Source organism: Perna viridis, chromosome 3 (genome assembly GCF_037379345.1).
Source record: "Perna viridis isolate PV_CMFRI_1.1 ecotype Kerala chromosome 3, ASM3737934v1, whole genome shotgun sequence".
In the NCBI taxonomy this organism is placed as follows: Eukaryota; Metazoa; Mollusca; class Bivalvia; order Mytilida; family Mytilidae; genus Perna; species Perna viridis.
The window spans coordinates 11,417,248-11,445,198 of NC_142447.1; the positions used below are offsets into that span (position 1 = coordinate 11,417,248).

A 27,951-nucleotide genomic window follows, 5' to 3' on the forward strand; every position below is an offset into this window, starting at 1 on the left:
CATAATGATTTTTAAATATACCCCTATCTTGTGAAAACACTGGGATTTCCCATGCTATTTATAGACCCTTCACTTCCGGTGACCAGTACTGCACTGCAAGTCTGCTAACCCCACATGCCATTCTGAGGATTGTGAGCTGACATATGTAGAATCATGCTGATATATAGTCCTCTGCAGGTTAAAGTTAAGGCAAAGTCCAGAGAAGCCATTGAATATTGTGAAATTAGCATAGAAGCCTATGGAAAGTGGAATTAGTGGTTTTTAGCCTTAAGTAGAAGCCATGGCAAAATGAAAAGTTTTTTTGAAATAGCTTTAAACTACTTGAAGATCTTGTTAACTTTGCCATGAGAGGAATACACTACAAAAATCCTTCAAAATATGCATTTTTTTAAGTTATAGGTCCAAATTATTGAAAATTGGTCTTTTTGGCTGATTTTTATGTCCTATCTTGTAAAAAGTGTAGAAAATTAAGTAAAAATATCAAATATTAAACTTTGAGGGCTATATTTACCTAAATATGGTGGTAATAAGCACTTGAAATCAAGTTTTGTATAGATTTGAGCAAAAATTAGGTTAGAAATGAGGAAAAACTCACTTTCATTACTGCGGTTAAGGCCATATCAGCATTCCCCTATGGCAACATGGAAAATCCATTATTGAGTACTTTTTTTGCTTTAGGTGCCCTTTACTGGTCATGTTTTAATGTGAAAACACCGTATTTACAAATTTAAAGCCAAATATATCACCTTTTGTGAAAATTTAAAGATTTAGGATTTTTGACGTGATCAAGAAAAAGGGGGAGGCATGTCAGAAATAATTTTTTAAAAATAGACCAATTTCTCAGAAAATGATTACTTTTAAAACTATTTCTTCATTAATATTGTTAAAAAACAAGTTGTGATTGATATTTTTTATTTGAAAAGTCAGAAAAAGTTCTTTGCAAATATTTAATGCATTTAAGTATGGTAGAATATTGTCACTTTTTTGCTCGCACAACTTGGTTACCCTATATTTAAAAATCAAATATTTAAAAAAGTGCTTGTCACATTTCACTGAAACTTTGCAAATGCATTCAGTATGTGTGTAGGAAGATACCTGTATAGTTATTTATTTTTTCTAAGACAAAAAGTGACTCTTTAGGTTACAGACCACCAATTCAACCAATGAGCATTTGGAACGTACGCAAAAATAGTCCTACGCAGAAATTACCCCTGTTCCTCATAGTGCTGTGAAAAAAGTTCTCATCTTATTTAAAAAATTTAAACAGTTTCTGAAAGGAAAAACATTTCTGTACATTTTATAGGTGCATTTTGCTTCTTGTGATGTGAAGCCTAATCTCCATAATGATTTTTAAATATACCCCTATCTTGTGAAAACACTGGGATTTCCCATGCTATTTATAGACCCTTCACTTCCGGTGACCAGTACTGCACTGCAAGTCTGCTAACCCCACATGCCATTCTGAGGATTGTGAGCTGACATATGTAGAATCATGCTGATATATAGTCCTCTGCAGGTTAAAGTTAAGGCAAAGTCCAGAGAAGCCATTGAATATTGTGAAATTAGCATAGAAGCCTATGGAAAGTGGAATTAGTGGTTTTTAGCCTTAAGTAGAAGCCATGGCAAAATGAAAAGTTTTTTGAAATAGCTTTAAACTACTTGAAGATCTTGTTAACTTTGCCATGAGAGGAATACACTACAAAAATCCTTCAAAATATGCATTTTTTTAAGTTATAGGTCCAAATTATTGAAAATTGGTCTTTTTGGCTGATTTTTATGTCCTATCTTGTAAAAAGTGTAGAAAATTAAGTAAAAATATCAAATATTAAACTTTGAGGGCTATATTTACCTAAATATGGTGGTAATAAGCACTTGAAATCAAGTTTTGTATAGATTTGAGCAAAAATTAGGTTAGAAATGAGGAAAAACTCACTTTCATTACTGCGGTTAAGGCCATATCAGCATTCCCCTATGGCAACATGGAAAATCCATTATTGAGTACTTTTTTTGCTTTAGGTGCCCTTTACTGGTCATGTTTTAATGTGAAAACACCGTATTTACAAATTTAAAGCCAAATATATCACCTTTTGTGAAAATTTAAAGATTTAGGATTTTTGACGTGATCAAGAAAAAGGGGGAGGCATGTCAGAAATAATTTTTTAAAAATAGACCAATTTCTCAGAAAATGATTACTTTTAAAACTATTTCTTCATTAATATTGTTAAAAAACAAGTTGTGATTGATATTTTTTATTTGAAAAGTCAGAAAAAGTTCTTTGCAAATATTTAATGCATTTAAGTATGGTAGAATATTGTCACTTTTTTGCTCGCACAACTTGGTTACCCTATATTTAAAAATCAAATATTTAAAAAAGTGCTTGTCACATTTCGCTGAAACTTTGCAAATGCATTCAGTATGTGTGTAGGAAGATACCTGTATAGTTATTTATTTTTTCTAAGACAAAAAGTGACTCTTTAGATTACAGACCACCAATTCAACCAATGAGCATTTGGAACGTACGCAAAAATAGTCCTACGCAGAAATTACCCCTGTTCCTCATAGTGCTGTGAAAAAAGTTCTCATCTTATTTAAAAAATTTAAACAGTTTCTGAAAGGAAAAACATTTCTGTACATTTTATAGGTGCATTTTGCTTCTTGTGATGTGAAGCCGAATCTCCATAATGATTTTTAAATATACCCCTATCTTGTGAAAACACTGGGATTTCCCATGCTATTTATAGACCCTTCACTTCCGGTGACCAGTACTGCACTGCAAGTCTGCTAACCCCACATGCCATTCTGAGGATTGTGAGCTGACATATGTAGAATCATGCTGATATATAGTCCTCTGCAGGTTAAAGTTAAGGCAAAGTCCAGAGAAGCCATTGAATATTGTGAAATTAGCATAGAAGCCTATGGAAAGTGGAATTAGTGGTTTTTAGCCTTAAGTAGAAGCCATGGCAAAATGAAAAGTTTTTTGAAATAGCTTTAAACTACTTGAAGATCTTGTTAACTTTGCCATGAGAGGAATACACTACAAAAATCCTTCAAAATATGCATTTTTTTAAGTTATAGGTCCAAATTATTGAAAATTGGTCTTTTTGGCTGATTTTTATGTCCTATCTTGTAAAAAGTGTAGAAAATTAAGTAAAAATATCAAATATTAAACTTTGAGGGCTATATTTACCTAAATATGGTGGTAATAAGCACTTGAAATCAAGTTTTGTATAGATTTGAGCAAAAATTAGGTTAGAAATGAGGAAAAACTCACTTTCATTACTGCGGTTAAGGCCATATCAGCATTCCCCTATGGCAACATGGAAAATCCATTATTGAGTACTTTTTTTGCTTTAGGTGCCCTTTACTGGTCATGTTTTAATGTGAAAACACCGTATTTACAAATTTAAAGCCAAATATATCACCTTTTGTGAAAATTTAAAGATTTAGGATTTTTGACGTGATCAAGAAAAAGGGGGAGGCATGTCAGAAATAATTTTTTAAAAATAGACCAATTTCTCAGAAAATGATTACTTTTAAAACTATTTCTTCATTAATATTGTTAAAAAACAAGTTGTGATTGATATTTTTTATTTGAAAAGTCAGAAAAAGTTCTTTGCAAATATTTAATGCATTTAAGTATGGTAGAATATTGTCACTTTTTTGCTCGCACAACTTGGTTACCCTATATTTAAAAATCAAATATTTAAAAAAGTGCTTGTCACATTTCACTGAAACTTTGCAAATGCATTCAGTATGTGTGTAGGAAGATACCTGTATAGTTATTTATTTTTTCTAAGACAAAAAGTGACTCTTTAGGTTACAGACCACCAATTCAACCAATGAGCATTTGGAACGTACGCAAAAATAGTCCTACGCAGAAATTACCCCTGTTCCTCATAGTGCTGTGAAAAAAGTTCTCATCTTATTTAAAAAATTTAAACAGTTTCTGAAAGGAAAAACATTTCTGTACATTTTATAGGTGCATTTTGCTTCTTGTGATGTGAAGCCTAATCTCCATAATGATTTTTAAATATACCCCTATCTTGTGAAAACACTGGGATTTCCCATGCTATTTATAGACCCTTCACTTCCGGTGACCAGTACTGCACTGCAAGTCTGCTAACCCCACATGCCATTCTGAGGATTGTGAGCTGACATATGTAGAATCATGCTGATATATAGTCCTCTGCAGGTTAAAGTTAAGGCAAAGTCCAGAGAAGCCATTGAATATTGTGAAATTAGCATAGAAGCCTATGGAAAGTGGAATTAGTGGTTTTTAGCCTTAAGTAGAAGCCATGGCAAAATGAAAAGTTTTTTGAAATAGCTTTAAACTACTTGAAGATCTTGTTAACTTTGCCATGAGAGGAATACACTACAAAAATCCTTCAAAATATGCATTTTTTTAAGTTATAGGTCCAAATTATTGAAAATTGGTCTTTTTGGCTGATTTTTATGTCCTATCTTGTAAAAAGTGTAGAAAATTAAGTAAAAATATCAAATATTAAACTTTGAGGGCTATATTTACCTAAATATGGTGGTAATAAGCACTTGAAATCAAGTTTTGTATAGATTTGAGCAAAAATTAGGTTAGAAATGAGGAAAAACTCACTTTCATTACTGCGGTTAAGGCCATATCAGCATTCCCCTATGGCAACATGGAAAATCCATTATTGAGTACTTTTTTTGCTTTAGGTGCCCTTTACTGGTCATGTTTTAATGTGAAAACACCGTATTTACAAATTTAAAGCCAAATATATCACCTTTTGTGAAAATTTAAAGATTTAGGATTTTTGACGTGATCAAGAAAAAGGGGGAGGCATGTCAGAAATAATTTTTTAAAAATAGACCAATTTCTCAGAAAATGATTACTTTTAAAACTATTTCTTCATTAATATTGTTAAAAAACAAGTTGTGATTGATATTTTTTATTTGAAAAGTCAGAAAAAGTTCTTTGCAAATATTTAATGCATTTAAGTATGGTAGAATATTGTCACTTTTTTGCTCGCACAACTTGGTTACCCTATATTTAAAAATCAAATATTTAAAAAAGTGCTTGTCACATTTCACTGAAACTTTGCAAATGCATTCAGTATGTGTGTAGGAAGATACCTGTATAGTTATTTATTTTTTCTAAGACAAAAAGTGACTCTTTAGGTTACAGACCACCAATTCAACCAATGAGCATTTGGAACGTACGCAAAAATAGTCCTACGCAGAAATTACCCCTGTTCCTCATAGTGCTGTGAAAAAAGTTCTCATCTTATTTAAAAAATTTAAACAGTTTCTGAAAGGAAAAACATTTCTGTACATTTTATAGGTGCATTTTGCTTCTTGTGATGTGAAGCCTAATCTCCATAATGATTTTTAAATATACCCCTATCTTGTGAAAACACTGGGATTTCCCATGCTATTTATAGACCCTTCACTTCCGGTGACCAGTACTGCACTGCAAGTCTGCTAACCCCACATGCCATTCTGAGGATTGTGAGCTGACATATGTAGAATCATGCTGATATATAGTCCTCTGCAGGTTAAAGTTAAGGCAAAGTCCAGAGAAGCCATTGAATATTGTGAAATTAGCATAGAAGCCTATGGAAAGTGGAATTAGTGGTTTTTAGCCTTAAGTAGAAGCCATGGCAAAATGAAAAGTTTTTTGAAATAGCTTTAAACTACTTGAAGATCTTGTTAACTTTGCCATGAGAGGAATACACTACAAAAATCCTTCAAAATATGCATTTTTTTAAGTTATAGGTCCAAATTATTGAAAATTGGTCTTTTTGGCTGATTTTTATGTCCTATCTTGTAAAAAGTGTAGAAAATTAAGTAAAAATATCAAATATTAAACTTTGAGGGCTATATTTACCTAAATATGGTGGTAATAAGCACTTGAAATCAAGTTTTGTATAGATTTGAGCAAAAATTAGGTTAGAAATGAGGAAAAACTCACTTTCATTACTGCGGTTAAGGCCATATCAGCATTCCCCTATGGCAACATGGAAAATCCATTATTGAGTACTTTTTTTGCTTTAGGTGCCCTTTACTGGTCATGTTTTAATGTGAAAACACCGTATTTACAAATTTAAAGCCAAATATATCACCTTTTGTGAAAATTTAAAGATTTAGGATTTTTGACGTGATCAAGAAAAAGGGGGAGGCATGTCAGAAATAATTTTTTAAAAATAGACCAATTTCTCAGAAAATGATTACTTTTAAAACTATTTCTTCATTAATATTGTTAAAAAACAAGTTGTGATTGATATTTTTTATTTGAAAAGTCAGAAAAAGTTCTTTGCAAATATTTAATGCATTTAAGTATGGTAGAATATTGTCACTTTTTTGCTCGCACAACTTGGTTACCCTATATTTAAAAATCAAATATTTAAAAAAGTGCTTGTCACATTTCACTGAAACTTTGCAAATGCATTCAGTATGTGTGTAGGAAGATACCTGTATAGTTATTTATTTTTTCTAAGACAAAAAGTGACTCTTTAGGTTACAGACCACCAATTCAACCAATGAGCATTTGGAACGTACGCAAAAATAGTCCTACGCAGAAATTACCCCTGTTCCTCATAGTGCTGTGAAAAAAGTTCTCATCTTATTTAAAAAATTTAAACAGTTTCTGAAAGGAAAAACATTTCTGTACATTTTATAGGTGCATTTTGCTTCTTGTGATGTGAAGCCTAATCTCCATAATGATTTTTAAATATACCCCTATCTTGTGAAAACACTGGGATTTCCCATGCTATTTATAGACCCTTCACTTCCGGTGACCAGTACTGCACTGCAAGTCTGCTAACCCCACATGCCATTCTGAGGATTGTGAGCTGACATATGTAGAATCATGCTGATATATAGTCCTCTGCAGGTTAAAGTTAAGGCAAAGTCCAGAGAAGCCATTGAATATTGTGAAATTAGCATAGAAGCCTATGGAAAGTGGAATTAGTGGTTTTTAGCCTTAAGTAGAAGCCATGGCAAAATGAAAAGTTTTTTGAAATAGCTTTAAACTACTTGAAGATCTTGTTAACTTTGCCATGAGAGGAATACACTACAAAAATCCTTCAAAATATGCATTTTTTTAAGTTATAGGTCCAAATTATTGAAAATTGGTCTTTTTGGCTGATTTTTATGTCCTATCTTGTAAAAAGTGTAGAAAATTAAGTAAAAATATCAAATATTAAACTTTGAGGGCTATATTTACCTAAATATGGTGGTAATAAGCACTTGAAATCAAGTTTTGTATAGATTTGAGCAAAAATTAGGTTAGAAATGAGGAAAAACTCACTTTCATTACTGCGGTTAAGGCCATATCAGCATTCCCCTATGGCAACATGGAAAATCCATTATTGAGTACTTTTTTTGCTTTAGGTGCCCTTTACTGGTCATGTTTTAATGTGAAAACACCGTATTTACAAATTTAAAGCCAAATATATCACCTTTTGTGAAAATTTAAAGATTTAGGATTTTTGACGTGATCAAGAAAAAGGGGGAGGCATGTCAGAAATAATTTTTTAAAAATAGACCAATTTCTCAGAAAATGATTACTTTTAAAACTATTTCTTCATTAATATTGTTAAAAAACAAGTTGTGATTGATATTTTTTATTTGAAAAGTCAGAAAAAGTTCTTTGCAAATATTTAATGCATTTAAGTATGGTAGAATATTGTCACTTTTTTGCTCGCACAACTTGGTTACCCTATATTTAAAAATCAAATATTTAAAAAAGTGCTTGTCACATTTCACTGAAACTTTGCAAATGCATTCAGTATGTGTGTAGGAAGATACCTGTATAGTTATTTATTTTTTCTAAGACAAAAAGTGACTCTTTAGGTTACAGACCACCAATTCAACCAATGAGCATTTGGAACGTACGCAAAAATAGTCCTACGCAGAAATTACCCCTGTTCCTCATAGTGCTGTGAAAAAAGTTCTCATCTTATTTAAAAAATTTAAACAGTTTCTGAAAGGAAAAACATTTCTGTACATTTTATAGGTGCATTTTGCTTCTTGTGATGTGAAGCCTAATCTCCATAATGATTTTTAAATATACCCCTATCTTGTGAAAACACTGGGATTTCCCATGCTATTTATAGACCCTTCACTTCCGGTGACCAGTACTGCACTGCAAGTCTGCTAACCCCACATGCCATTCTGAGGATTGTGAGCTGACATATGTAGAATCATGCTGATATATAGTCCTCTGCAGGTTAAAGTTAAGGCAAAGTCCAGAGAAGCCATTGAATATTGTGAAATTAGCATAGAAGCCTATGGAAAGTGGAATTAGTGGTTTTTAGCCTTAAGTAGAAGCCATGGCAAAATGAAAAGTTTTTTGAAATAGCTTTAAACTACTTGAAGATCTTGTTAACTTTGCCATGAGAGGAATACACTACAAAAATCCTTCAAAATATGCATTTTTTTAAGTTATAGGTCCAAATTATTGAAAATTGGTCTTTTTGGCTGATTTTTATGTCCTATCTTGTAAAAAGTGTAGAAAATTAAGTAAAAATATCAAATATTAAACTTTGAGGGCTATATTTACCTAAATATGGTGGTAATAAGCACTTGAAATCAAGTTTTGTATAGATTTGAGCAAAAATTAGGTTAGAAATGAGGAAAAACTCACTTTCATTACTGCGGTTAAGGCCATATCAGCATTCCCCTATGGCAACATGGAAAATCCATTATTGAGTACTTTTTTTGCTTTAGGTGCCCTTTACTGGTCATGTTTTAATGTGAAAACACCGTATTTACAAATTTAAAGCCAAATATATCACCTTTTGTGAAAATTTAAAGATTTAGGATTTTTGACGTGATCAAGAAAAAGGGGGAGGCATGTCAGAAATAATTTTTTAAAAATAGACCAATTTCTCAGAAAATGATTACTTTTAAAACTATTTCTTCATTAATATTGTTAAAAAACAAGTTGTGATTGATATTTTTTATTTGAAAAGTCAGAAAAAGTTCTTTGCAAATATTTAATGCATTTAAGTATGGTAGAATATTGTCACTTTTTTGCTCGCACAACTTGGTTACCCTATATTTAAAAATCAAATATTTAAAAAAGTGCTTGTCACATTTCACTGAAACTTTGCAAATGCATTCAGTATGTGTGTAGGAAGATACCTGTATAGTTATTTATTTTTTCTAAGACAAAAAGTGACTCTTTAGTAGAAGCCATGGCAAAATGAAAAGTTTTTTGAAATAGCTTTAAACTACTTGAAGATCTTGTTAACTTTGCCATGAGAGGAATACACTACAAAAATCCTTCAAAATATGCATTTTTTTAAGTTATAGGTCCAAATTATTGAAAATTGGTCTTTTTGGCTGATTTTTATGTCCTATCTTGTAAAAAGTGTAGAAAATTAAGTAAAAATATCAAATATTAAACTTTGAGGGCTATATTTACCTAAATATGGTGGTAATAAGCACTTGAAATCAAGTTTTGTATAGATTTGAGCAAAAATTAGGTTAGAAATGAGGAAAAACTCACTTTCATTACTGCGGTTAAGGCCATATCAGCATTCCCCTATGGCAACATGGAAAATCCATTATTGAGTACTTTTTTTGCTTTAGGTGCCCTTTACTGGTCATGTTTTAATGTGAAAACACCGTATTTACAAATTTAAAGCCAAATATATCACCTTTTGTGAAAATTTAAAGATTTAGGATTTTTGACGTGATCAAGAAAAAGGGGGAGGCATGTCAGAAATAATTTTTTAAAAATAGACCAATTTCTCAGAAAATGATTACTTTTAAAACTATTTCTTCATTAATATTGTTAAAAAACAAGTTGTGATTGATATTTTTTATTTGAAAAGTCAGAAAAAGTTCTTTGCAAATATTTAATGCATTTAAGTATGGTAGAATATTGTCACTTTTTTGCTCGCACAACTTGGTTACCCTATATTTAAAAATCAAATATTTAAAAAAGTGCTTGTCACATTTCACTGAAACTTTGCAAATGCATTCAGTATGTGTGTAGGAAGATACCTGTATAGTTATTTATTTTTTCTAAGACAAAAAGTGACTCTTTAGGTTACAGACCACCAATTCAACCAATGAGCATTTGGAACGTACGCAAAAATAGTCCTACGCAGAAATTACCCCTGTTCCTCATAGTGCTGTGAAAAAAGTTCTCATCTTATTTAAAAAATTTAAACAGTTTCTGAAAGGAAAAACATTTCTGTACATTTTATAGGTGCATTTTGCTTCTTGTGATGTGAAGCCTAATCTCCATAATGATTTTTAAATATACCCCTATCTTGTGAAAACACTGGGATTTCCCATGCTATTTATAGACCCTTCACTTCCGGTGACCAGTACTGCACTGCAAGTCTGCTAACCCCACATGCCATTCTGAGGATTGTGAGCTGACATATGTAGAATCATGCTGATATATAGTCCTCTGCAGGTTAAAGTTAAGGCAAAGTCCAGAGAAGCCATTGAATATTGTGAAATTAGCATAGAAGCCTATGGAAAGTGGAATTAGTGGTTTTTAGCCTTAAGTAGAAGCCATGGCAAAATGAAAAGTTTTTTGAAATAGCTTTAAACTACTTGAAGATCTTGTTAACTTTGCCATGAGAGGAATACACTACAAAAATCCTTCAAAATATGCATTTTTTTAAGTTATAGGTCCAAATTATTGAAAATTGGTCTTTTTGGCTGATTTTTATGTCCTATCTTGTAAAAAGTGTAGAAAATTAAGTAAAAATATCAAATATTAAACTTTGAGGGCTATATTTACCTAAATATGGTGGTAATAAGCACTTGAAATCAAGTTTTGTATAGATTTGAGCAAAAATTAGGTTAGAAATGAGGAAAAACTCACTTTCATTACTGCGGTTAAGGCCATATCAGCATTCCCCTATGGCAACATGGAAAATCCATTATTGAGTACTTTTTTTGCTTTAGGTGCCCTTTACTGGTCATGTTTTAATGTGAAAACACCGTATTTACAAATTTAAAGCCAAATATATCACCTTTTGTGAAAATTTAAAGATTTAGGATTTTTGACGTGATCAAGAAAAAGGGGGAGGCATGTCAGAAATAATTTTTTAAAAATAGACCAATTTCTCAGAAAATGATTACTTTTAAAACTATTTCTTCATTAATATTGTTAAAAAACAAGTTGTGATTGATATTTTTTATTTGAAAAGTCAGAAAAAGTTCTTTGCAAATATTTAATGCATTTAAGTATGGTAGAATATTGTCACTTTTTTGCTCGCACAACTTGGTTACCCTATATTTAAAAATCAAATATTTAAAAAAGTGCTTGTCACATTTCACTGAAACTTTGCAAATGCATTCAGTATGTGTGTAGGAAGATACCTGTATAGTTATTTATTTTTTCTAAGACAAAAAGTGACTCTTTAGGTTACAGACCACCAATTCAACCAATGAGCATTTGGAACGTACGCAAAAATAGTCCTACGCAGAAATTACCCCTGTTCCTCATAGTGCTGTGAAAAAAGTTCTCATCTTATTTAAAAAATTTAAACAGTTTCTGAAAGGAAAAACATTTCTGTACATTTTATAGGTGCATTTTGCTTCTTGTGATGTGAAGCCTAATCTCCATAATGATTTTTAAATATACCCCTATCTTGTGAAAACACTGGGATTTCCCATGCTATTTATAGACCCTTCACTTCCGGTGACCAGTACTGCACTGCAAGTCTGCTAACCCCACATGCCATTCTGAGGATTGTGAGCTGACATATGTAGAATCATGCTGATATATAGTCTTCTGCAGGTTAAAGTTAAGGCAAAGTCCAGAGAAGCCATTGAATATTGTGAAATTAGCATAGAAGCCTATGGAAAGTGGAATTAGTGGTTTTTAGCCTTAAGTAGAAGCCATGGCAAAATGAAAAGTTTTTTGAAATAGCTTTAAACTACTTGAAGATCTTGTTAACTTTGCCATGAGAGGAATACACTACAAAAATCCTTCAAAATATGCATTTTTTTAAGTTATAGGTCCAAATTATTGAAAATTGGTCTTTTTGGCTGATTTTTATGTCCTATCTTGTAAAAAGTGTAGAAAATTAAGTAAAAATATCAAATATTAAACTTTGAGGGCTATATTTACCTAAATATGGTGGTAATAAGCACTTGAAATCAAGTTTTGTATAGATTTGAGCAAAAATTAGGTTAGAAATGAGGAAAAACTCACTTTCATTACTGCGGTTAAGGCCATATCAGCATTCCCCTATGGCAACATGGAAAATCCATTATTGAGTACTTTTTTTGCTTTAGGTGCCCTTTACTGGTCATGTTTTAATGTGAAAACACCGTATTTACAAATTTAAAGCCAAATATATCACCTTTTGTGAAAATTTAAAGATTTAGGATTTTTGACGTGATCAAGAAAAAGGGGGAGGCATGTCAGAAATAATTTTTTAAAAATAGACCAATTTCTCAGAAAATGATTACTTTTAAAACTATTTCTTCATTAATATTGTTAAAAAACAAGTTGTGATTGATATTTTTTATTTGAAAAGTCAGAAAAAGTTCTTTGCAAATATTTAATGCATTTAAGTATGGTAGAATATTGTCACTTTTTTGCTCGCACAACTTGGTTACCCTATATTTAAAAATCAAATATTTAAAAAAGTGCTTGTCACATTTCACTGAAACTTTGCAAATGCATTCAGTATGTGTGTAGGAAGATACCTGTATAGTTATTTATTTTTTCTAAGACAAAAAGTGACTCTTTAGGTTACAGACCACCAATTCAACCAATGAGCATTTGGAACGTACGCAAAAATAGTCCTACGCAGAAATTACCCCTGTTCCTCATAGTGCTGTGAAAAAAGTTCTCATCTTATTTAAAAAATTTAAACAGTTTCTGAAAGGAAAAACATTTCTGTACATTTTATAGGTGCATTTTGCTTCTTGTGATGTGAAGCCTAATCTCCATAATGATTTTTAAATATACCCCTATCTTGTGAAAACACTGGGATTTCCCATGCTATTTATAGACCCTTCACTTCCGGTGACCAGTACTGCACTGCAAGTCTGCTAACCCCACATGCCATTCTGAGGATTGTGAGCTGACATATGTAGAATCATGCTGATATATAGTCCTCTGCAGGTTAAAGTTAAGGCAAAGTCCAGAGAAGCCATTGAATATTGTGAAATTAGCATAGAAGCCTATGGAAAGTGGAATTAGTGGTTTTTAGCCTTAAGTAGAAGCCATGGCAAAATGAAAAGTTTTTTGAAATAGCTTTAAACTACTTGAAGATCTTGTTAACTTTGCCATGAGAGGAATACACTACAAAAATCCTTCAAAATATGCATTTTTTTAAGTTATAGGTCCAAATTATTGAAAATTGGTCTTTTTGGCTGATTTTTATGTCCTATCTTGTAAAAAGTGTAGAAAATTAAGTAAAAATATCAAATATTAAACTTTGAGGGCTATATTTACCTAAATATGGTGGTAATAAGCACTTGAAATCAAGTTTTGTATAGATTTGAGCAAAAATTAGGTTAGAAATGAGGAAAAACTCACTTTCATTACTGCGGTTAAGGCCATATCAGCATTCCCCTATGGCAACATGGAAAATCCATTATTGAGTACTTTTTTTGCTTTAGGTGCCCTTTACTGGTCATGTTTTAATGTGAAAACACCGTATTTACAAATTTAAAGCCAAATATATCACCTTTTGTGAAAATTTAAAGATTTAGGATTTTTGACGTGATCAAGAAAAAGGGGGAGGCATGTCAGAAATAATTTTTTAAAAATAGACCAATTTCTCAGAAAATGATTACTTTTAAAACTATTTCTTCATTAATATTGTTAAAAAACAAGTTGTGATTGATATTTTTTATTTGAAAAGTCAGAAAAAGTTCTTTGCAAATATTTAATGCATTTAAGTATGGTAGAATATTGTCACTTTTTTGCTCGCACAACTTGGTTACCCTATATTTAAAAATCAAATATTTAAAAAAGTGCTTGTCACATTTCACTGAAACTTTGCAAATGCATTCAGTATGTGTGTAGGAAGATACCTGTATAGTTATTTATTTTTTCTAAGACAAAAAGTGACTCTTTAGGTTACAGACCACCAATTCAACCAATGAGCATTTGGAACGTACGCAAAAATAGTCCTACGCAGAAATTACCCCTGTTCCTCATAGTGCTGTGAAAAAAGTTCTCATCTTATTTAAAAAATTTAAACAGTTTCTGAAAGGAAAAACATTTCTGTACATTTTATAGGTGCATTTTGCTTCTTGTGATGTGAAGCCTAATCTCCATAATGATTTTTAAATATACCCCTATCTTGTGAAAACACTGGGATTTCCCATGCTATTTATAGACCCTTCACTTCCGGTGACCAGTACTGCACTGCAAGTCTGCTAACCCCACATGCCATTCTGAGGATTGTGAGCTGACATATGTAGAATCATGCTGATATATAGTCCTCTGCAGGTTAAAGTTAAGGCAAAGTCCAGAGAAGCCATTGAATATTGTGAAATTAGCATAGAAGCCTATGGAAAGTGGAATTAGTGGTTTTTAGCCTTTCAACTTCACTGTTATAGTGTTATTTAAGAATTGGCTATGATAAAAATTTTGTCTATTGAAAAAATAACATAAATTTTCCATGTGCATATTGTTAATTGCACGTGAAAAATTTATGTAATTTTTCAATAGACAAAATTTTTTCATGGTCAATTCTTATAAAGTAATTTTAAAACATATTTTTATCTTTAAACATGAGAAAAGTAGCTCTGAATTTAACTGTCAATATTTTTTATCCATTGAGATATAACAAAATTATTTTAACCAATCAAATTACAGTATTTATCTTAAATTAATTTATTTAACAATAACAATAATATTTCAGTGAATTATGAAAAAAAGAAAAATAGGTAGAATAATTACTGTATAAACTGTTTATGTACAGATGACTATGCATTTTGGTTCATTGTGGCTTACTTCGTTTCCGGTCGCATTTTTTTTCTGAAAAATCAAAATTAAAGAAAACTAAAAACAAATATATTGATATTGACTTAAATCATTTAAACCAAAATAAGCTGTTATTTCTTTAAATCCACATTTATAAATTTTCCACTTTCGGAACAAGATTATTATTTATATTAATCAAAGAATCAATTGTTTGGCTTATAAAAATTCAAGAAACAATATAAATGGCTAATAACGGCCACAGCTCACTGCAAGAGAGGAATTGACAAGATAGGGAAACAGAATGCCAAACGCAGGGGTATACGGACAACTCTGTGCACCATTGGTAAACAATGGATGCTCACATTCCTCAAGGTACCTTGAGAGAACGAGGGACACGATTTTCCAGTACGCCAGCCCATACCATTTGTCACCCCATGGTAGCAACCACTTTTTTCATTTAATATTTATAAAAACATGGGAGTGAGTTTATTATTTATTTTGATTATTTATTTGTATTTAGAATACCCTGGCCAAATTCAATCTGGTGATCAGAAAAGAACCGACCACTCATGGAGGCATGAGATGGTCTAGACCAACTTCCAACGGTAAAGCGTAGGAAAGTTTTATTGATATGACCCGACGTACAATTAAGGAAAGGATAGTGTCCCCTTATCTTGCCAGATTCCGCCAAATGGGCGTGTCTATACACGTTCAAATATCTACCCCCCCCTCGCGGCCCTACCGCTTCAAATAATAAATCATTTATATTCCTTTCAACATTTGATAACATATATTAACGAATGTGACAATCCTAAGGGAATGAACGAACATCGGGTGAGGATAAAAAGGTTTCCAAAGCACCTTCAAAGTTGTTTAGAAGTACGTCATTTCCGAGATCGGTCAAGTGAACCCCATCAAACCGGTAGAGGTCGATCTCAGATGCTCTAATATTCGGGTGTCTTATCTCGGCAAGGCCCTCAGTTAAATAGAAATTTTTTATTGCAGTGTTTATGCGTTTTCGGACCTTCTCTAAGCGAGTGCCACTTTTTGTTGCGCTATGCCAGTACCGTCTCATCAGAAGTTCACTCCAAATGACTCTGGTATTAGGAAATAATAATTTAAATCTAAGGGTGTCTGTTTTGATATCATCTATTATATCAGAACAAGGCCGTAAACCAATATCATTAGACCCAAGGTGTATTACGATCATAGCGGGAAGTGGATATTTCTCTCTAGCACGCGAGACTGTGGCCGACAACTCACTCCATTTCATTCCTCTTTCCCCGAACCATCTAACAACATATCCTAGCCTTTGCAGTCCAAGGTGGATCCCCCCAGTGCGAGAGTCAGCTCGTCTACGGGCCCAATAAACAATCGATGAGCCAAAAATCCAAACAGATTTTGAACCTAAAAATTAGGAAATTGTAATAAAAATGAATCAGTCAGAAGTACATGTAAACTCGCAAAACAGATCGAATTTAAAGACGAATATATCTCTCAAAACAACTAGATTTCCAGCGACCCAATTTTTTAATTGCCTCGTCGTCTATGCCCTCTTTAGCTAGATCGGACGCACGGCCTATTCTGAAAGAATGTGAGCGAATGTGTAATGGTATCTCGCAAAACTTTAGAGATTTCTCCAGCATAGCACAAAACTGATATTTTGTCAAAGGCTTGCCGTTAAAATGAACAAAAAGTTTTTCAGAACCATTTTGACCCGAGAAACGGATAGACAAATAACGATGTAACAGAAAAATTGGACAAACTGATACATTTTCCTGCTTTGTTAATATAAGCTTAATTGAGGATCGCTTTTGATCTGTTTTAGAACTGCGAATATTGTTTTGATGTGGTGTTTCAAAAAATATGGCAGCGTTAGACGTAAATATAAAATCGGGATACATCCGGAACGGATTCCGGTTTAACGTTGTGAAAGAACAGATTAATTTCTCTTTTATTAAATTGGTTTACCTTTTACTTAGATAAACCCGATTAACTACGTGGAAATTGAATCATCATTCCCGTCTCGCATGCGAGATAAATAATTGAAAGCTAAACTCTGGAACCCGTCGCTTTACAAGGGTAACAGTCAAGGAAACAACGGTTGCTGATTGGGCAAGTCGCTTGTTTGGCTGAAATGAGAATGAGAATCTGCACTCGGCACGGGATGGCGTCTCTGAAACTGGGTAAACCAGAACAATAGAAACTATAAGAAGACACGCAAAAAAAAATAATGTTCTTAAGAGACAAATATTACTTAGAGTAAGTTAGATAAACATAATTATCTTGCGTGTGTTTACATTGTCGATGAAAAAAATATAGAAACATGTTACGGAAATATGCGGAATCTACCGAAAACACACGATACAGCCATATTTCGCGCGCTTTTCACACTTCTCATACATGTAAGTCATCTTTACTGCTGCACAACTTAAACGAAACTTTACATTAAAGATGCCCATGAAATTAAACTTATTCTCAAATATAACTTTTAACGTTTTGGTCATAATTTCTCTTTGGCCAAAGTCCTTTTATACCTTTGGGTTTAAATGAAACTTTACTGAATTAAACAACACTATATAATAATATGCATGAATAAATATGATTCCAAAACAAATATATTATTAGAATTTAATAGTTTTGTTCCACATTTATCGTAAGCATATCTCGTATACAACTTCATGGATTTGAATAAAAATTAACGCAAATTTTTGAAAGCCAAAACATCATTAACAGATGTGTTAAAAGGAATATATCAGCTGTCTTATTGTGCCCTCGCCGACAAAATTGCGATGGGATATAGTAACGCAACCGCCCGTCCATAATATATTTGTGAACACTAATTACAATTAACGTCCTTCAAAAGCTCCACACAGGAACTGATGTTCATTTCCTCTCTCACTAACCGCTGCAGACAGGCCTTTCAAAATTCTCCGACATAACCCCAACCAAACTCGTTTTACAATTTGATAATGATGGACACTTTTAAAAAAAAACTGGACATAATTCTTGTACAAAAATAATAATTTTGATTTCCAATTATCATATTTGCTGACGTAAACATTTGTATCTTCGCACTAACACAATTAATCCAACTTATCAGTTTAGTAAGTAACCTGTAATGTTGAATATTTACTTTACTCCTTTTCTAGGAGGAATTTCGTTCAGGAGATTACCAATTCTCATTGAGCAGTTATAGTTGTGACTCATACATTTATCCAAGTATCTACCACAACAAAAGAAAAATAAGTATCTTTTGTTACCGCTTGATTAATTCATTCATTTCTTCACTTGATCAATTTAAGTTTGGTTTTTGACGACTATAATAACATTTTCATCTCCAAATACATAGCAAGTATGTAACCAACAGAAATATTATTTCAATATCGTAAAAGTCAATATACGAAGTATCTTAAACTACAATTAAAGCTCATGCATTTCCCTAAAATTATATATAACATTATATTTTCATGTTTGTACTGAACAAAGTTTTGGAAAAAAAAATATAAAATTCTCAAGACCAAGTTGATCTTTTGATATTTGGCTAGTAGTTTGTAAATCAGACTGTTAAGAAGTCCAAATTTCCTTAAAAAACAAATATATAGCACGGAGTTAACTTTAAGAGGTCAATTATTCGGTTATTCCATTTTTAATGTACTTTCAATTACAAAATAAGTGCAAACCCATCGAGAGTTATGATTTTGTTATTCTGTAATACTGTGCCCACACCAATTCTTCTAATTAGTTGGCACTTATATTAACATTGGAAAAACACTACAAATATGGTATCACATCAACGTCAATATACTTTTAACTTTAAACGTCATATAATATCTACTTGTTATTTATAAAAGACAAACAACTATGACAGAACCAACGAGCATTGATTATGTAGAAGGTGGTAAACATATGCTGTATACGTCACACATACGTAACCAGGTCGTGTGTTGGAGATTAACTTCACAATGTGTTATAAAATCATTATACATACATATATACTTAAAGGAGTTGGTTTTCATCTTTGACATATTGTTTTTGTTTTGCTGCAACACTTAAATGAAAATCAGACGTTGTATATTTTAGCACAAAGGGCTTTGGGATCAAACAGCAAATATTACTTTATTTACATATACATTCTATTCTTCCCTATCGAAAATGATTTAAAATTTTATTCAATAGTTCACTTCTAATGACAAATCATACAATACTGAGGATGTAAAATGATTTGATTGTAATAACACATACTTGCATACATTACTTGTTTCATAAAAATTTAATATAACCATCGTTCATGTTGGAACCTTTTCACAGAAAAGGTATGATAAACAATGATAAATCTCAGAAGCGTATTGGTGCAAATGTGACCGGGTGGAAGTGGTCGTTTCTAGTCAACGAACAAGACGGACAATAGTTCCGATCTTAACCTTTATTTTCCGCAGTCTGGGGAATCCGAACTAAAGTCATAAACTAAAACACAAATCGACAAGACATATAAATAGTACAGACAATTAAAGGATTAACACATTTCAAACGGAGTTGCTCATTTGCATTTGTTACTTTGTATGTTTGATTTTAGTTACTTTATGTTCTTTGTCTGTTTTCCATGTCTGGTATTTGTCCCTGGATTGCATTCTTTTGATTACCGCTATAACCTTGGTTCCCTTGATTACTCTTTCAAACAAATGACAAATGAATTGAGTGAGTATTATGTCTGTGGCAGATTAAGGCAGGTTGAAATGAGTAATAACAATTTTACAACAAAGTGAAACTTAACAGTAAATATGTTAATGTAATTAATGACATAAGGGATAATTATAATAGAATTATTTCCAAGTCTTAAACTAATATACATTAAATGTGAAAGTTCAGATTATAAAAATGTCCAAATACATGTATAAATTCCCCGATCTACTTCCATATGGTGATACAAATTAGGCAACCACGCGAAATGCGATATTATTAGACGGATGTGCACTCTTCCATTTGACAGTCTTTTTTGTATCATTTTGATGGGTTTTTGGGGGATCAAAAACTGTCATGACACGTCTTCAGTTTGTGCCCCACAGCTAAGAATTCAAAGACCCAACCTTGAGGCTATGTTCTCCACTCATTTTAATGTACATATATTCAACTAAATATTTAGAAATGGTTCAACATCTAATTGTCTGTAACATAGCATTATACTATCATTTCTCTTTTTTAAACCAGATTATAAAAAAAATAATATAGTGTAAATTTATATACCGTAACTTGTATTGCAATGGCCACCAGGATCACCTTTGTTGTATTCAACAGTTTAAAGGAGTATCTATAAACTGAACACGTGTGTAGAAAGTATTTAACGTTGTAAATTCTTCTATAGAGAGGCGGATCCTTAGAATTACAAAAAGGGACGACTATTTTTTATTATGAAAAATATAATACAAATAAGCATTTAATTTATTTTTCCCTGATATTGCCATTTGTTATATGTACTTCCCTTTGACTATTTCTTATGACTTCTGCCTAGATTTTAAGTTATTTTAAAAGAATGCTTGATTATTTATTGCACTATACTATTATCTGAGTTTTTTTTTAAACTGTTTTGTAATAAAAATTTCAAACATTAAAAAATATCAATTTTATTAAGCACCTTTTGATTTTAACATTTATTATATCCAAGTTAGTTTATTGAACTTTTTACCACAAAATATATATTTTATTGAACAAATATCGCCAGACACATCAGGATGTCAGTGTCCGTTATCAAACTGTCATGCATTGTTGACCTTGTATTACTAAATGTAAATTATTTAGAGAATTAGAAACGTAATATGTTTCAAGGACCAATCGCCAACCATATACCAGATTAAGTGTATTTTAAGTACATTTTAATAATGGCATGTGACCTTTATTCACTTTCCAAATTTTGGCCTATTATTATTAAATTGTTCCCTTTTTTTCCAGTTACTTTAAATAAATCCGGGAAATTTTAGCTGACGTTAAAGGGTATACCATTTAAACCACTTGTTTAGTGATTGATATATTTAGGAAGTAAATAGTTGTACTATGTAACGGTCCACATAAGGATTTACCTACATATAAATACAGTATATAGGTCTGTTTACTTCACTGATTTGATCACGAAATGTCAACACAATTTTATGTACTAAGGTAAGTGAAGTTTTATTTTTATCAATAAAATCCTGAAATATACTTTGAACCAAAGCATGCGGTTGGTATTGGTTCAAGCATATATGAGGTAGACATTTAATTGAATATACATTTGCATATGTATACGGCTTGTAGTTTATATTAGGACTGTATATATTATAAAAGTACGATAGAAAGCTATCTGTAAAATAAACAATGCATATATTTCAAATGCTTTTAAGTACAGGTAAATAAAATGTGTTTTGTTTAAGAGATGACTAACGAAGAACAATGACAGTATTTATCATTTGAATGGTAAAATATTTCCGTAAATCCGGTATAATATTTCATTTTCTTTAAGACGAAATATTAGAACACTAAAATCCTTGCATTTAAAGTTATAGACCATAATCTTTCCACACTCATATATGGGACGATAGATCTAATGTAAAATGAAATGGCTGTGTTGAAAGCATTAATGTACCATGAAACAAGGGTTTAAAGGACTTTCATATTGAATTATTTTGCGATGTCTTTTATAAACGATTTAATAGAGATAAATTCATTATAATTTACATGTCAATTGTTCGTCATGTAAAACATTTATTTATTAGTGCTATTTATTTGTTAACTTTTTAAAATTGTGTAAAATTGTAAAACAGTTTTGAAAACATTCAAAGATGATCGTCTACATTAGGCCACAGAGCTTCATAATAGTATTGTCATGCAGAATACTTAAAGAAATACATTAAGCCGTTATAGTTATAGCAAGGCAGAAATAAAATAAATTTATATTGGATAAGCAGGTAACCATACAAATTCAAATACAGATATAGCTGCAGTAACTAAAATGCATTATGACAAACAATTAACGTTAAATCTCTTTTTCACATATCGAAGCATATGCTTACATACATGTAAGAGTAATCAAGGGGACCAAGACTAGCGGAAATCAATAGAATGCAATCCAGGGACAAAGACCAGACATGGAAAACAGACACACACAACAAAGGACATAAAATAATCAAAATAATACATACAAAGTAACAAAAGTAAATGAGCAACTCGGACTCCATTTGGATCTTTTGAGTTGCGCTTTTCATATCCTCTGAAATTTTGAAGAACAATTTATCATGACAACAGCATTCATACTATCGTCCTATAATATGGAAATGACAACGCTATTTCGATGATGATTATAGTAAATGATGATGAACGAATGTTACTAAAACATTAAGCTGTTAAAGTTATAGCAAGGCTGAAGTAAAAAAAAGTTTCGATTTCTAACTTCGGCAAGTTGACCTGATTAGACTTATCCTAAAATATAAAAGACAATCAGTTTTTCAGTTCAACTCTAGTGTAAAACTGAGTAAGAGTTCAACTGCGTAAAACATTTTTCATTTCAAGCTTTTCACCAATGACATTGTGTGTATTTAAAGAAGGTGAAGTTTAAGACGAGAACGTAAATAGCGATCAAATTCAAAACGCTTTAAAAAGTTTTTATTTCTCACTTCGTGTTTACCATTTACGTTTTCTTTTTTTTTCTCTGTATCTGTCTGGTTGAATCTCCGGTTAAGCAAATTAGTCCTAGTAGTAGTTACTCAGTGTTACTCAAAAGCAATTACATGCTCTTAACATCTGCGACCCAAAATAACAATAAAAACTTTGCTTCCCAAACAGAGGCCTCATATCTCGTGTCGTCACAGGAAATCCAAATTTTTCTTATCAGCCTGTTCTCCTTGTCTGCTTAGGAGAACCGCCATGGAGTATGTGGCCATCATTTTAATGTCTTTAGTTGGAGGTAAGGTGACTATTTCTGTCATCCTGTATTGTAGTGTTTTAAGTGATTCAAGCATTGGTCGGAAATGAATGTGGGTTTTATATGGTGTTTCACCTCAATAGGATTATACATATAAGTGTATGTACTTGAAACGTTAGAATCGTCAGAGATTCACAGATTAACTAATACACCTGTCACACTATGAACGTTGTTCATGGCTTATCGTCATTTTTTAAATGGTTTATTGCAGTTGTTATTGGTATGTCTTGTGACAATGTAACCATAGTAACCAGACAAGAATGGGGTGCCAGACCACCTAAAAATACCGCTACAATGTCAACTCCAGTAGGTTTTGTATTTGTTCATCACACTGCCATGTCAGAATGTCATAACGAGAACGAATGTTCTAAAGAACTCAGGATTATACAAGATTTCCACATGGATAACAGAAGTAAGTTATTTATTTTAGTATTTTGTCTCTTGAATTTCAGACTTACTCATAATTAGCCATTGAAGTTTCTGGGTAAACATGAATTGCTCGTTTTCAATTTGGTGTCATTAAACCATTATCAAATAATTCAATTTCAGAAGTAACAGGCTTTCTGAATAGATAAAAAAATCGTCCATCATATCATAGACCGAATTTTGTAAAATGTCTATGACGGCATCAATATTTTTTATAGACTTACTCGTGGAATTTTGATACAAAAATTGAATTATAAGGAATGACTATTATATTTATCTAAAATACGTTCAATGCTCGTGATTGAGGTTATTTCTTCATATAAAAATATACCGAAAAATATAACTTGGGTGAAGTCATTCCTTAAATATTTGATTGAAGAATTATTGATAAATAGATATCTTTAATGAGAAAAATAAAACAAAAGGACAGAAAGTTCGTACATTTTGTAAGATCAACGATTCACTCTAAATAAAATGCTTTTTAATAGATAGGTAGAATGTAGGAAACATCTGAGCTCAAATTCGTTGAAATTGATACACTACTGATTGATATTAAAATAATATTATATGAAAGCTTATTCATTTTTTGATATAAATTAAATCTTTCTTTCATCACTGTTTATCTTCTTCTTTTATGTTGTTATGATGAAATTGTAACACAAACATATAAACAGGATGTGTACCCTCCTATAAGTTGATTCGATCTCGAATACGGCAACATTGAAATTTTGTTTTTAATATCGTGTGAAATTGTTTACGTAAAATGGCGTGACACATAATATATATTAGAAACCAATAAACGAAAGCCCGCCCCTGATATTTTTACAGTGTACTTAAAAGTAAAACTTTGTCTTCGAGTATTCGGTTTTGCTAATACTTTAGTTCAGCGAAGGTAAAAGTAAGTTTCGTTGTATAGTGATATACCACTCATTCAAGACATAATTAAACTGATTTATTGGATGATTTATATCAATATGAAGTGTTCAATGCAAACAATTTACAACATATGATTTAGACAGACAAAATCAAGATTATGAAAGTAGAAGAATATATGCCGTCCCCTTTTACCATTTTGATTTTTGCATTTATTTGCCCCCTGTCCGTCAGCTTTCCTTTCATCTTTGGCAACATCCTTTCAGCACCTGCGTATGGATTTTTCATATCACAACTCATTCGTTATGTCAGAGCTTGCTGTAACTATGTAGACTTTTTGTATCGCGTTAGACTTCTTACAATTAGGCTTCTGGAAGAGGGTTATGTTGCTATAAGATTGAAGTCATCAATACAGAAGTTTTATGGTCGTCATCATGAACTCTTGGATTGTCACGGTGTGCCATCTGCACCATCAAAACTGATTTGTTCAATGTGGCATAGTTTTCCTTTCCTATTTCTTCTACCCCGGATTTGACTTTTTATGAGCAACTTGGCGGTTGTTTCTAGAAGAGCAGAGCACGCTTACCCTACCAGTGTACCTGGTCCATGCTCCCAAGGTTTTAGTGGAGTACGAGTTGCTCATTTCCTTTTGTTACTTTGTATGTATTATTTTAGTTACTTTATGTTCTTTGTCGCGTTTGTCTGTTCTCATGCCTGGTCGTTGTCCCTGGATTACATTGTTTTGATTTCCGCTAGAGTCTTTGTTTCCCTTGATTCCTTTTCCAAATGTTATTGGCAAATATTTGATAACTATATTACTAAAATATGAGCTACATTTCCCTTCTCATTTGATTCAAAATATGCAAAAAAATGATTAATTGATAAAAAGAACATAATCCGTTTTCATTCTCTAATTTATATCATACCAATGTAAAATACAGATAGAAAACAGTGTATTATGTATTTTGACACTTAAGCTGCAGATGGTGCATCATCATTCAAAGGGAACATATCCCTCTAAATAAATTCATTGGGACATGCAAAGAACAATTAGGTACCAGTATCGTATTGCATATCCCTGAGCAGGTGTACGTCAAAACATGGATGCTATAAAAATATAGTGCATTTTCTTTTTGCCTCTCTACAAACTAATATTTTGTCAAAAGATATGAACAATGACTTAGAAAGTAGAGCAAACATCACACTGTAAGATGAAGAACTTTTTTAAAAGAAAATCTAACATAATATCATAAAAATGTTCCACTGAAAAGGTTGGTTTGGTGAGTACAAAACGAAAGTGAAAGTAGGGAAAATGGCTATTTATAGTTCGAGACTACTTTCCTGTCCGATCTTCGTGGACTCACCCTATTTTCTTTGCGGGAAATTATTTTTTCACATGTCCTTAGAAATGCTACATAAGTGAAAGTTTTATTGAATCAATTTACATATTTTTTTAAAAAATCCTAAAAATATGCACTTCACTATAGAAGTCTATGGGAAAATTAATACGATACTGAGACCATTAAGTTTTATCATTTAAGAAATAAGCGAAAAACCTGAGAAAAGGAGGTTTTTGAGAAAGTAGTAAGAACAGTAATAAATATGACTTTAAGAGGAGACAAGCACTTCTTTAAGAAAAAGGTATAACGAAGCACATCACACACGGGGCTTTATAAGGAAAAAAAGATGAATTATTTAGGAAAAATCGAATGGAGGTTGATAGTGTCTTTCGTATAAAATGTGGTAAAATAATAAATATAAAGCCATTTACGCTTAACGAATGCAATAAAGGCATTGAAGAGCAATCATGATTATGAAATCATTTAGAAAAATAGCAAAACAAATAAAAGAGAGTTCATAAACTCTTCAGTGCTGTAAAAGGGGAAACAATTGAGACTATCATGACACATTGAACCCAGGAATACCATTACGTCAATCGTTTAGCTCATTCATTAATCGTTTACAATACTGTTATGTCAGTCTTCTAGCTCATTCAATAACTTTAAGCAACAGGTAATTCAAAACTAATCAAAGATTTTTAAGATTTTCATTTCTATAACAGCATGGGACGATATTGGTTACAATTTCCTTATTGGAGAAGATGGTAAAGTGTACGAAGCACGAGGATGGGACAGAGTTGGTGCACATACATACGGGTGGAATGACATCGCCGTAGCGTTTTCTATCATGGGAAATTTTAATGACCGTTTGCCAAATGAACGTGCCCTTACGGCGTTAAAAAATATTATTGCATGTGGCATAAAATTAGGAAAAATAACAAGTAATTACAAAATGTATGGACATCGGGATGTGCGATCAACAGAATGCCCAGGAAATCAATTGTATGACTATATCAAAACGATGGAACATTTCGGTCCTTTACCACCGGTAAAGCCAACGAAAAGCACAAGCGCGTTGTCTTGATACAATAAAAATTAAAATTGTGTTTAACTATGCCTCATTATCAGAAAGAAAATAATATTTTCTATTCCTTCCGTGGCTGGAACGAGATTTCAATTTATTAACACATTGTAATCGGTGAGTTAAATGTAGTACTGAAAGAGTAATCAAGGGAACCAATGTTAAAACGGTAATCAAAAGAATGTAATTCAGGGACAAAGACCAGACATGGAAAACAGACATACACAACAAAGAACATAAAGTAACTAAAATCATACATACAAAATAACAAAAGCAAATGATTAACTAGGACTCCACTAAAAACTGGGAGCATGGACCAGGTGCACCGGTAGGGTAAGCGTCCTGTGCTTTTCTAGAAACAACCGCCGAGTTGCTCATAAAAAGTAAAGTCCGGGTAACTGTCATCATATTTAATTTCATTTCAGCGGAATTCATAAAAGATAATTACAACTAGAATCAAAGAAAAAAATAAAACAAAACAAAAACTTAAATGAAGCAAATTAGAAAAAAAAGATAAAAACATGCCCCTGGAGTTACGATAATAATACTATAATTTGGACATCGAAAATTATAAAATTCAAACTTCTCATACTGGAGAAGGGGGCGTTGAATAATGTATATATTACCCATGTTAAAAATACTTTGAAAGTAGACTTCGGTGGACAAGGATAACTATCATACAATGTGTAAATACCATATCAAAGAAATTGTTTTAAAAAATCGAAAGTTAATATTCTAGAAACTTGTGAAAACCACACAAATTCTCAATTTGTAAACAGTAAACGACTAGAAACTTTAACCTACACTCCAAGCAACATAAGTACAAACACTACATAAAAAATATTAAGGCATCTATTACAGAATATTGGTTTGTTTGGGTTGTTCTACAGCACTATCTGAGTTGCTTTGGGATATTTCATTTGAATAGGTGCGAGATAATTAGGCGCCTAATGTGTAATTTATGAATCTAATAAGGAAGAACGTGCAGTTCTAAAACTTTTATGTACAATCATTTTGATTGTTGCCACATTGATTATCTGTATAATCTGCATCGGCGATTAGTATTATTACTAAATTTTAAATGCTATATTACGACAATATAAATCAAACCTATGAAAAGTTTGTTGTACCTTATCCAACGGAATTTCGTATGTCCCAAGACCAGTCAACAGTGAATAGATCAATCAGATCAATTTCAACTGCTCTCTGCCACAACTATGGATTCTTGTAAATAACTCGACAACGGCATTTAACCCTGACTTGACTTATCAGAAGTTAACTTATTCTTCAATAATTCCTGAATCTTTGAACTATATCTAATGACGATAAGTTGGTATTTCTGTTTTTTTTTAATTATAATACATCGACATGAAATGTT

General features: G+C 31.9%; 1 protein-coding gene and 1 long non-coding RNA gene across 3 annotated transcripts in view; one reads left to right on the forward strand and one right to left on the reverse strand.

Moving 5' to 3' along the window:
* The window catches only part of LOC148620999 (uncharacterized), a 43,452-nt gene extending 28,496 nt beyond the window's left edge, over window positions 1-14,956 (reverse strand). Inside the window, exon 1 of the long non-coding RNA XR_015920835.1 lies at window positions 14,879-14,956. This is a non-coding gene — a long non-coding RNA (uncharacterized LOC148620999). The remainder of the gene's footprint in view (window positions 1-14,878) is intronic.
* Window positions 14,957-20,897: 5,941 nt separating this feature from the next.
* Window positions 20,898-26,603, forward strand: LOC148621000 (peptidoglycan recognition protein 1-like). Of its 2 annotated transcripts, none has more exons than XM_088574974.1 (3): window positions 20,898-21,055; window positions 23,065-23,265; window positions 26,215-26,603. In XM_088574974.1, the coding sequence occupies exons 2-3, from the start codon at window positions 23,076-23,078 to the stop codon at window positions 26,574-26,576; spliced, it is 552 nt and encodes a 183-aa protein (XP_088431100.1). In that variant the 5' UTR covers window positions 20,898-21,055; window positions 23,065-23,075; the 3' UTR covers window positions 26,577-26,603. The 2 variants fall into 2 exon arrangements, with proteins under 2 accessions (XP_088431100.1, XP_088431099.1); XM_088574973.1 differs by lacking the exon at window positions 20,898-21,055 and adding an exon at window positions 22,679-22,835.
* The last annotated feature ends 1,348 nt before the right edge of the window (window positions 26,604-27,951 follow it).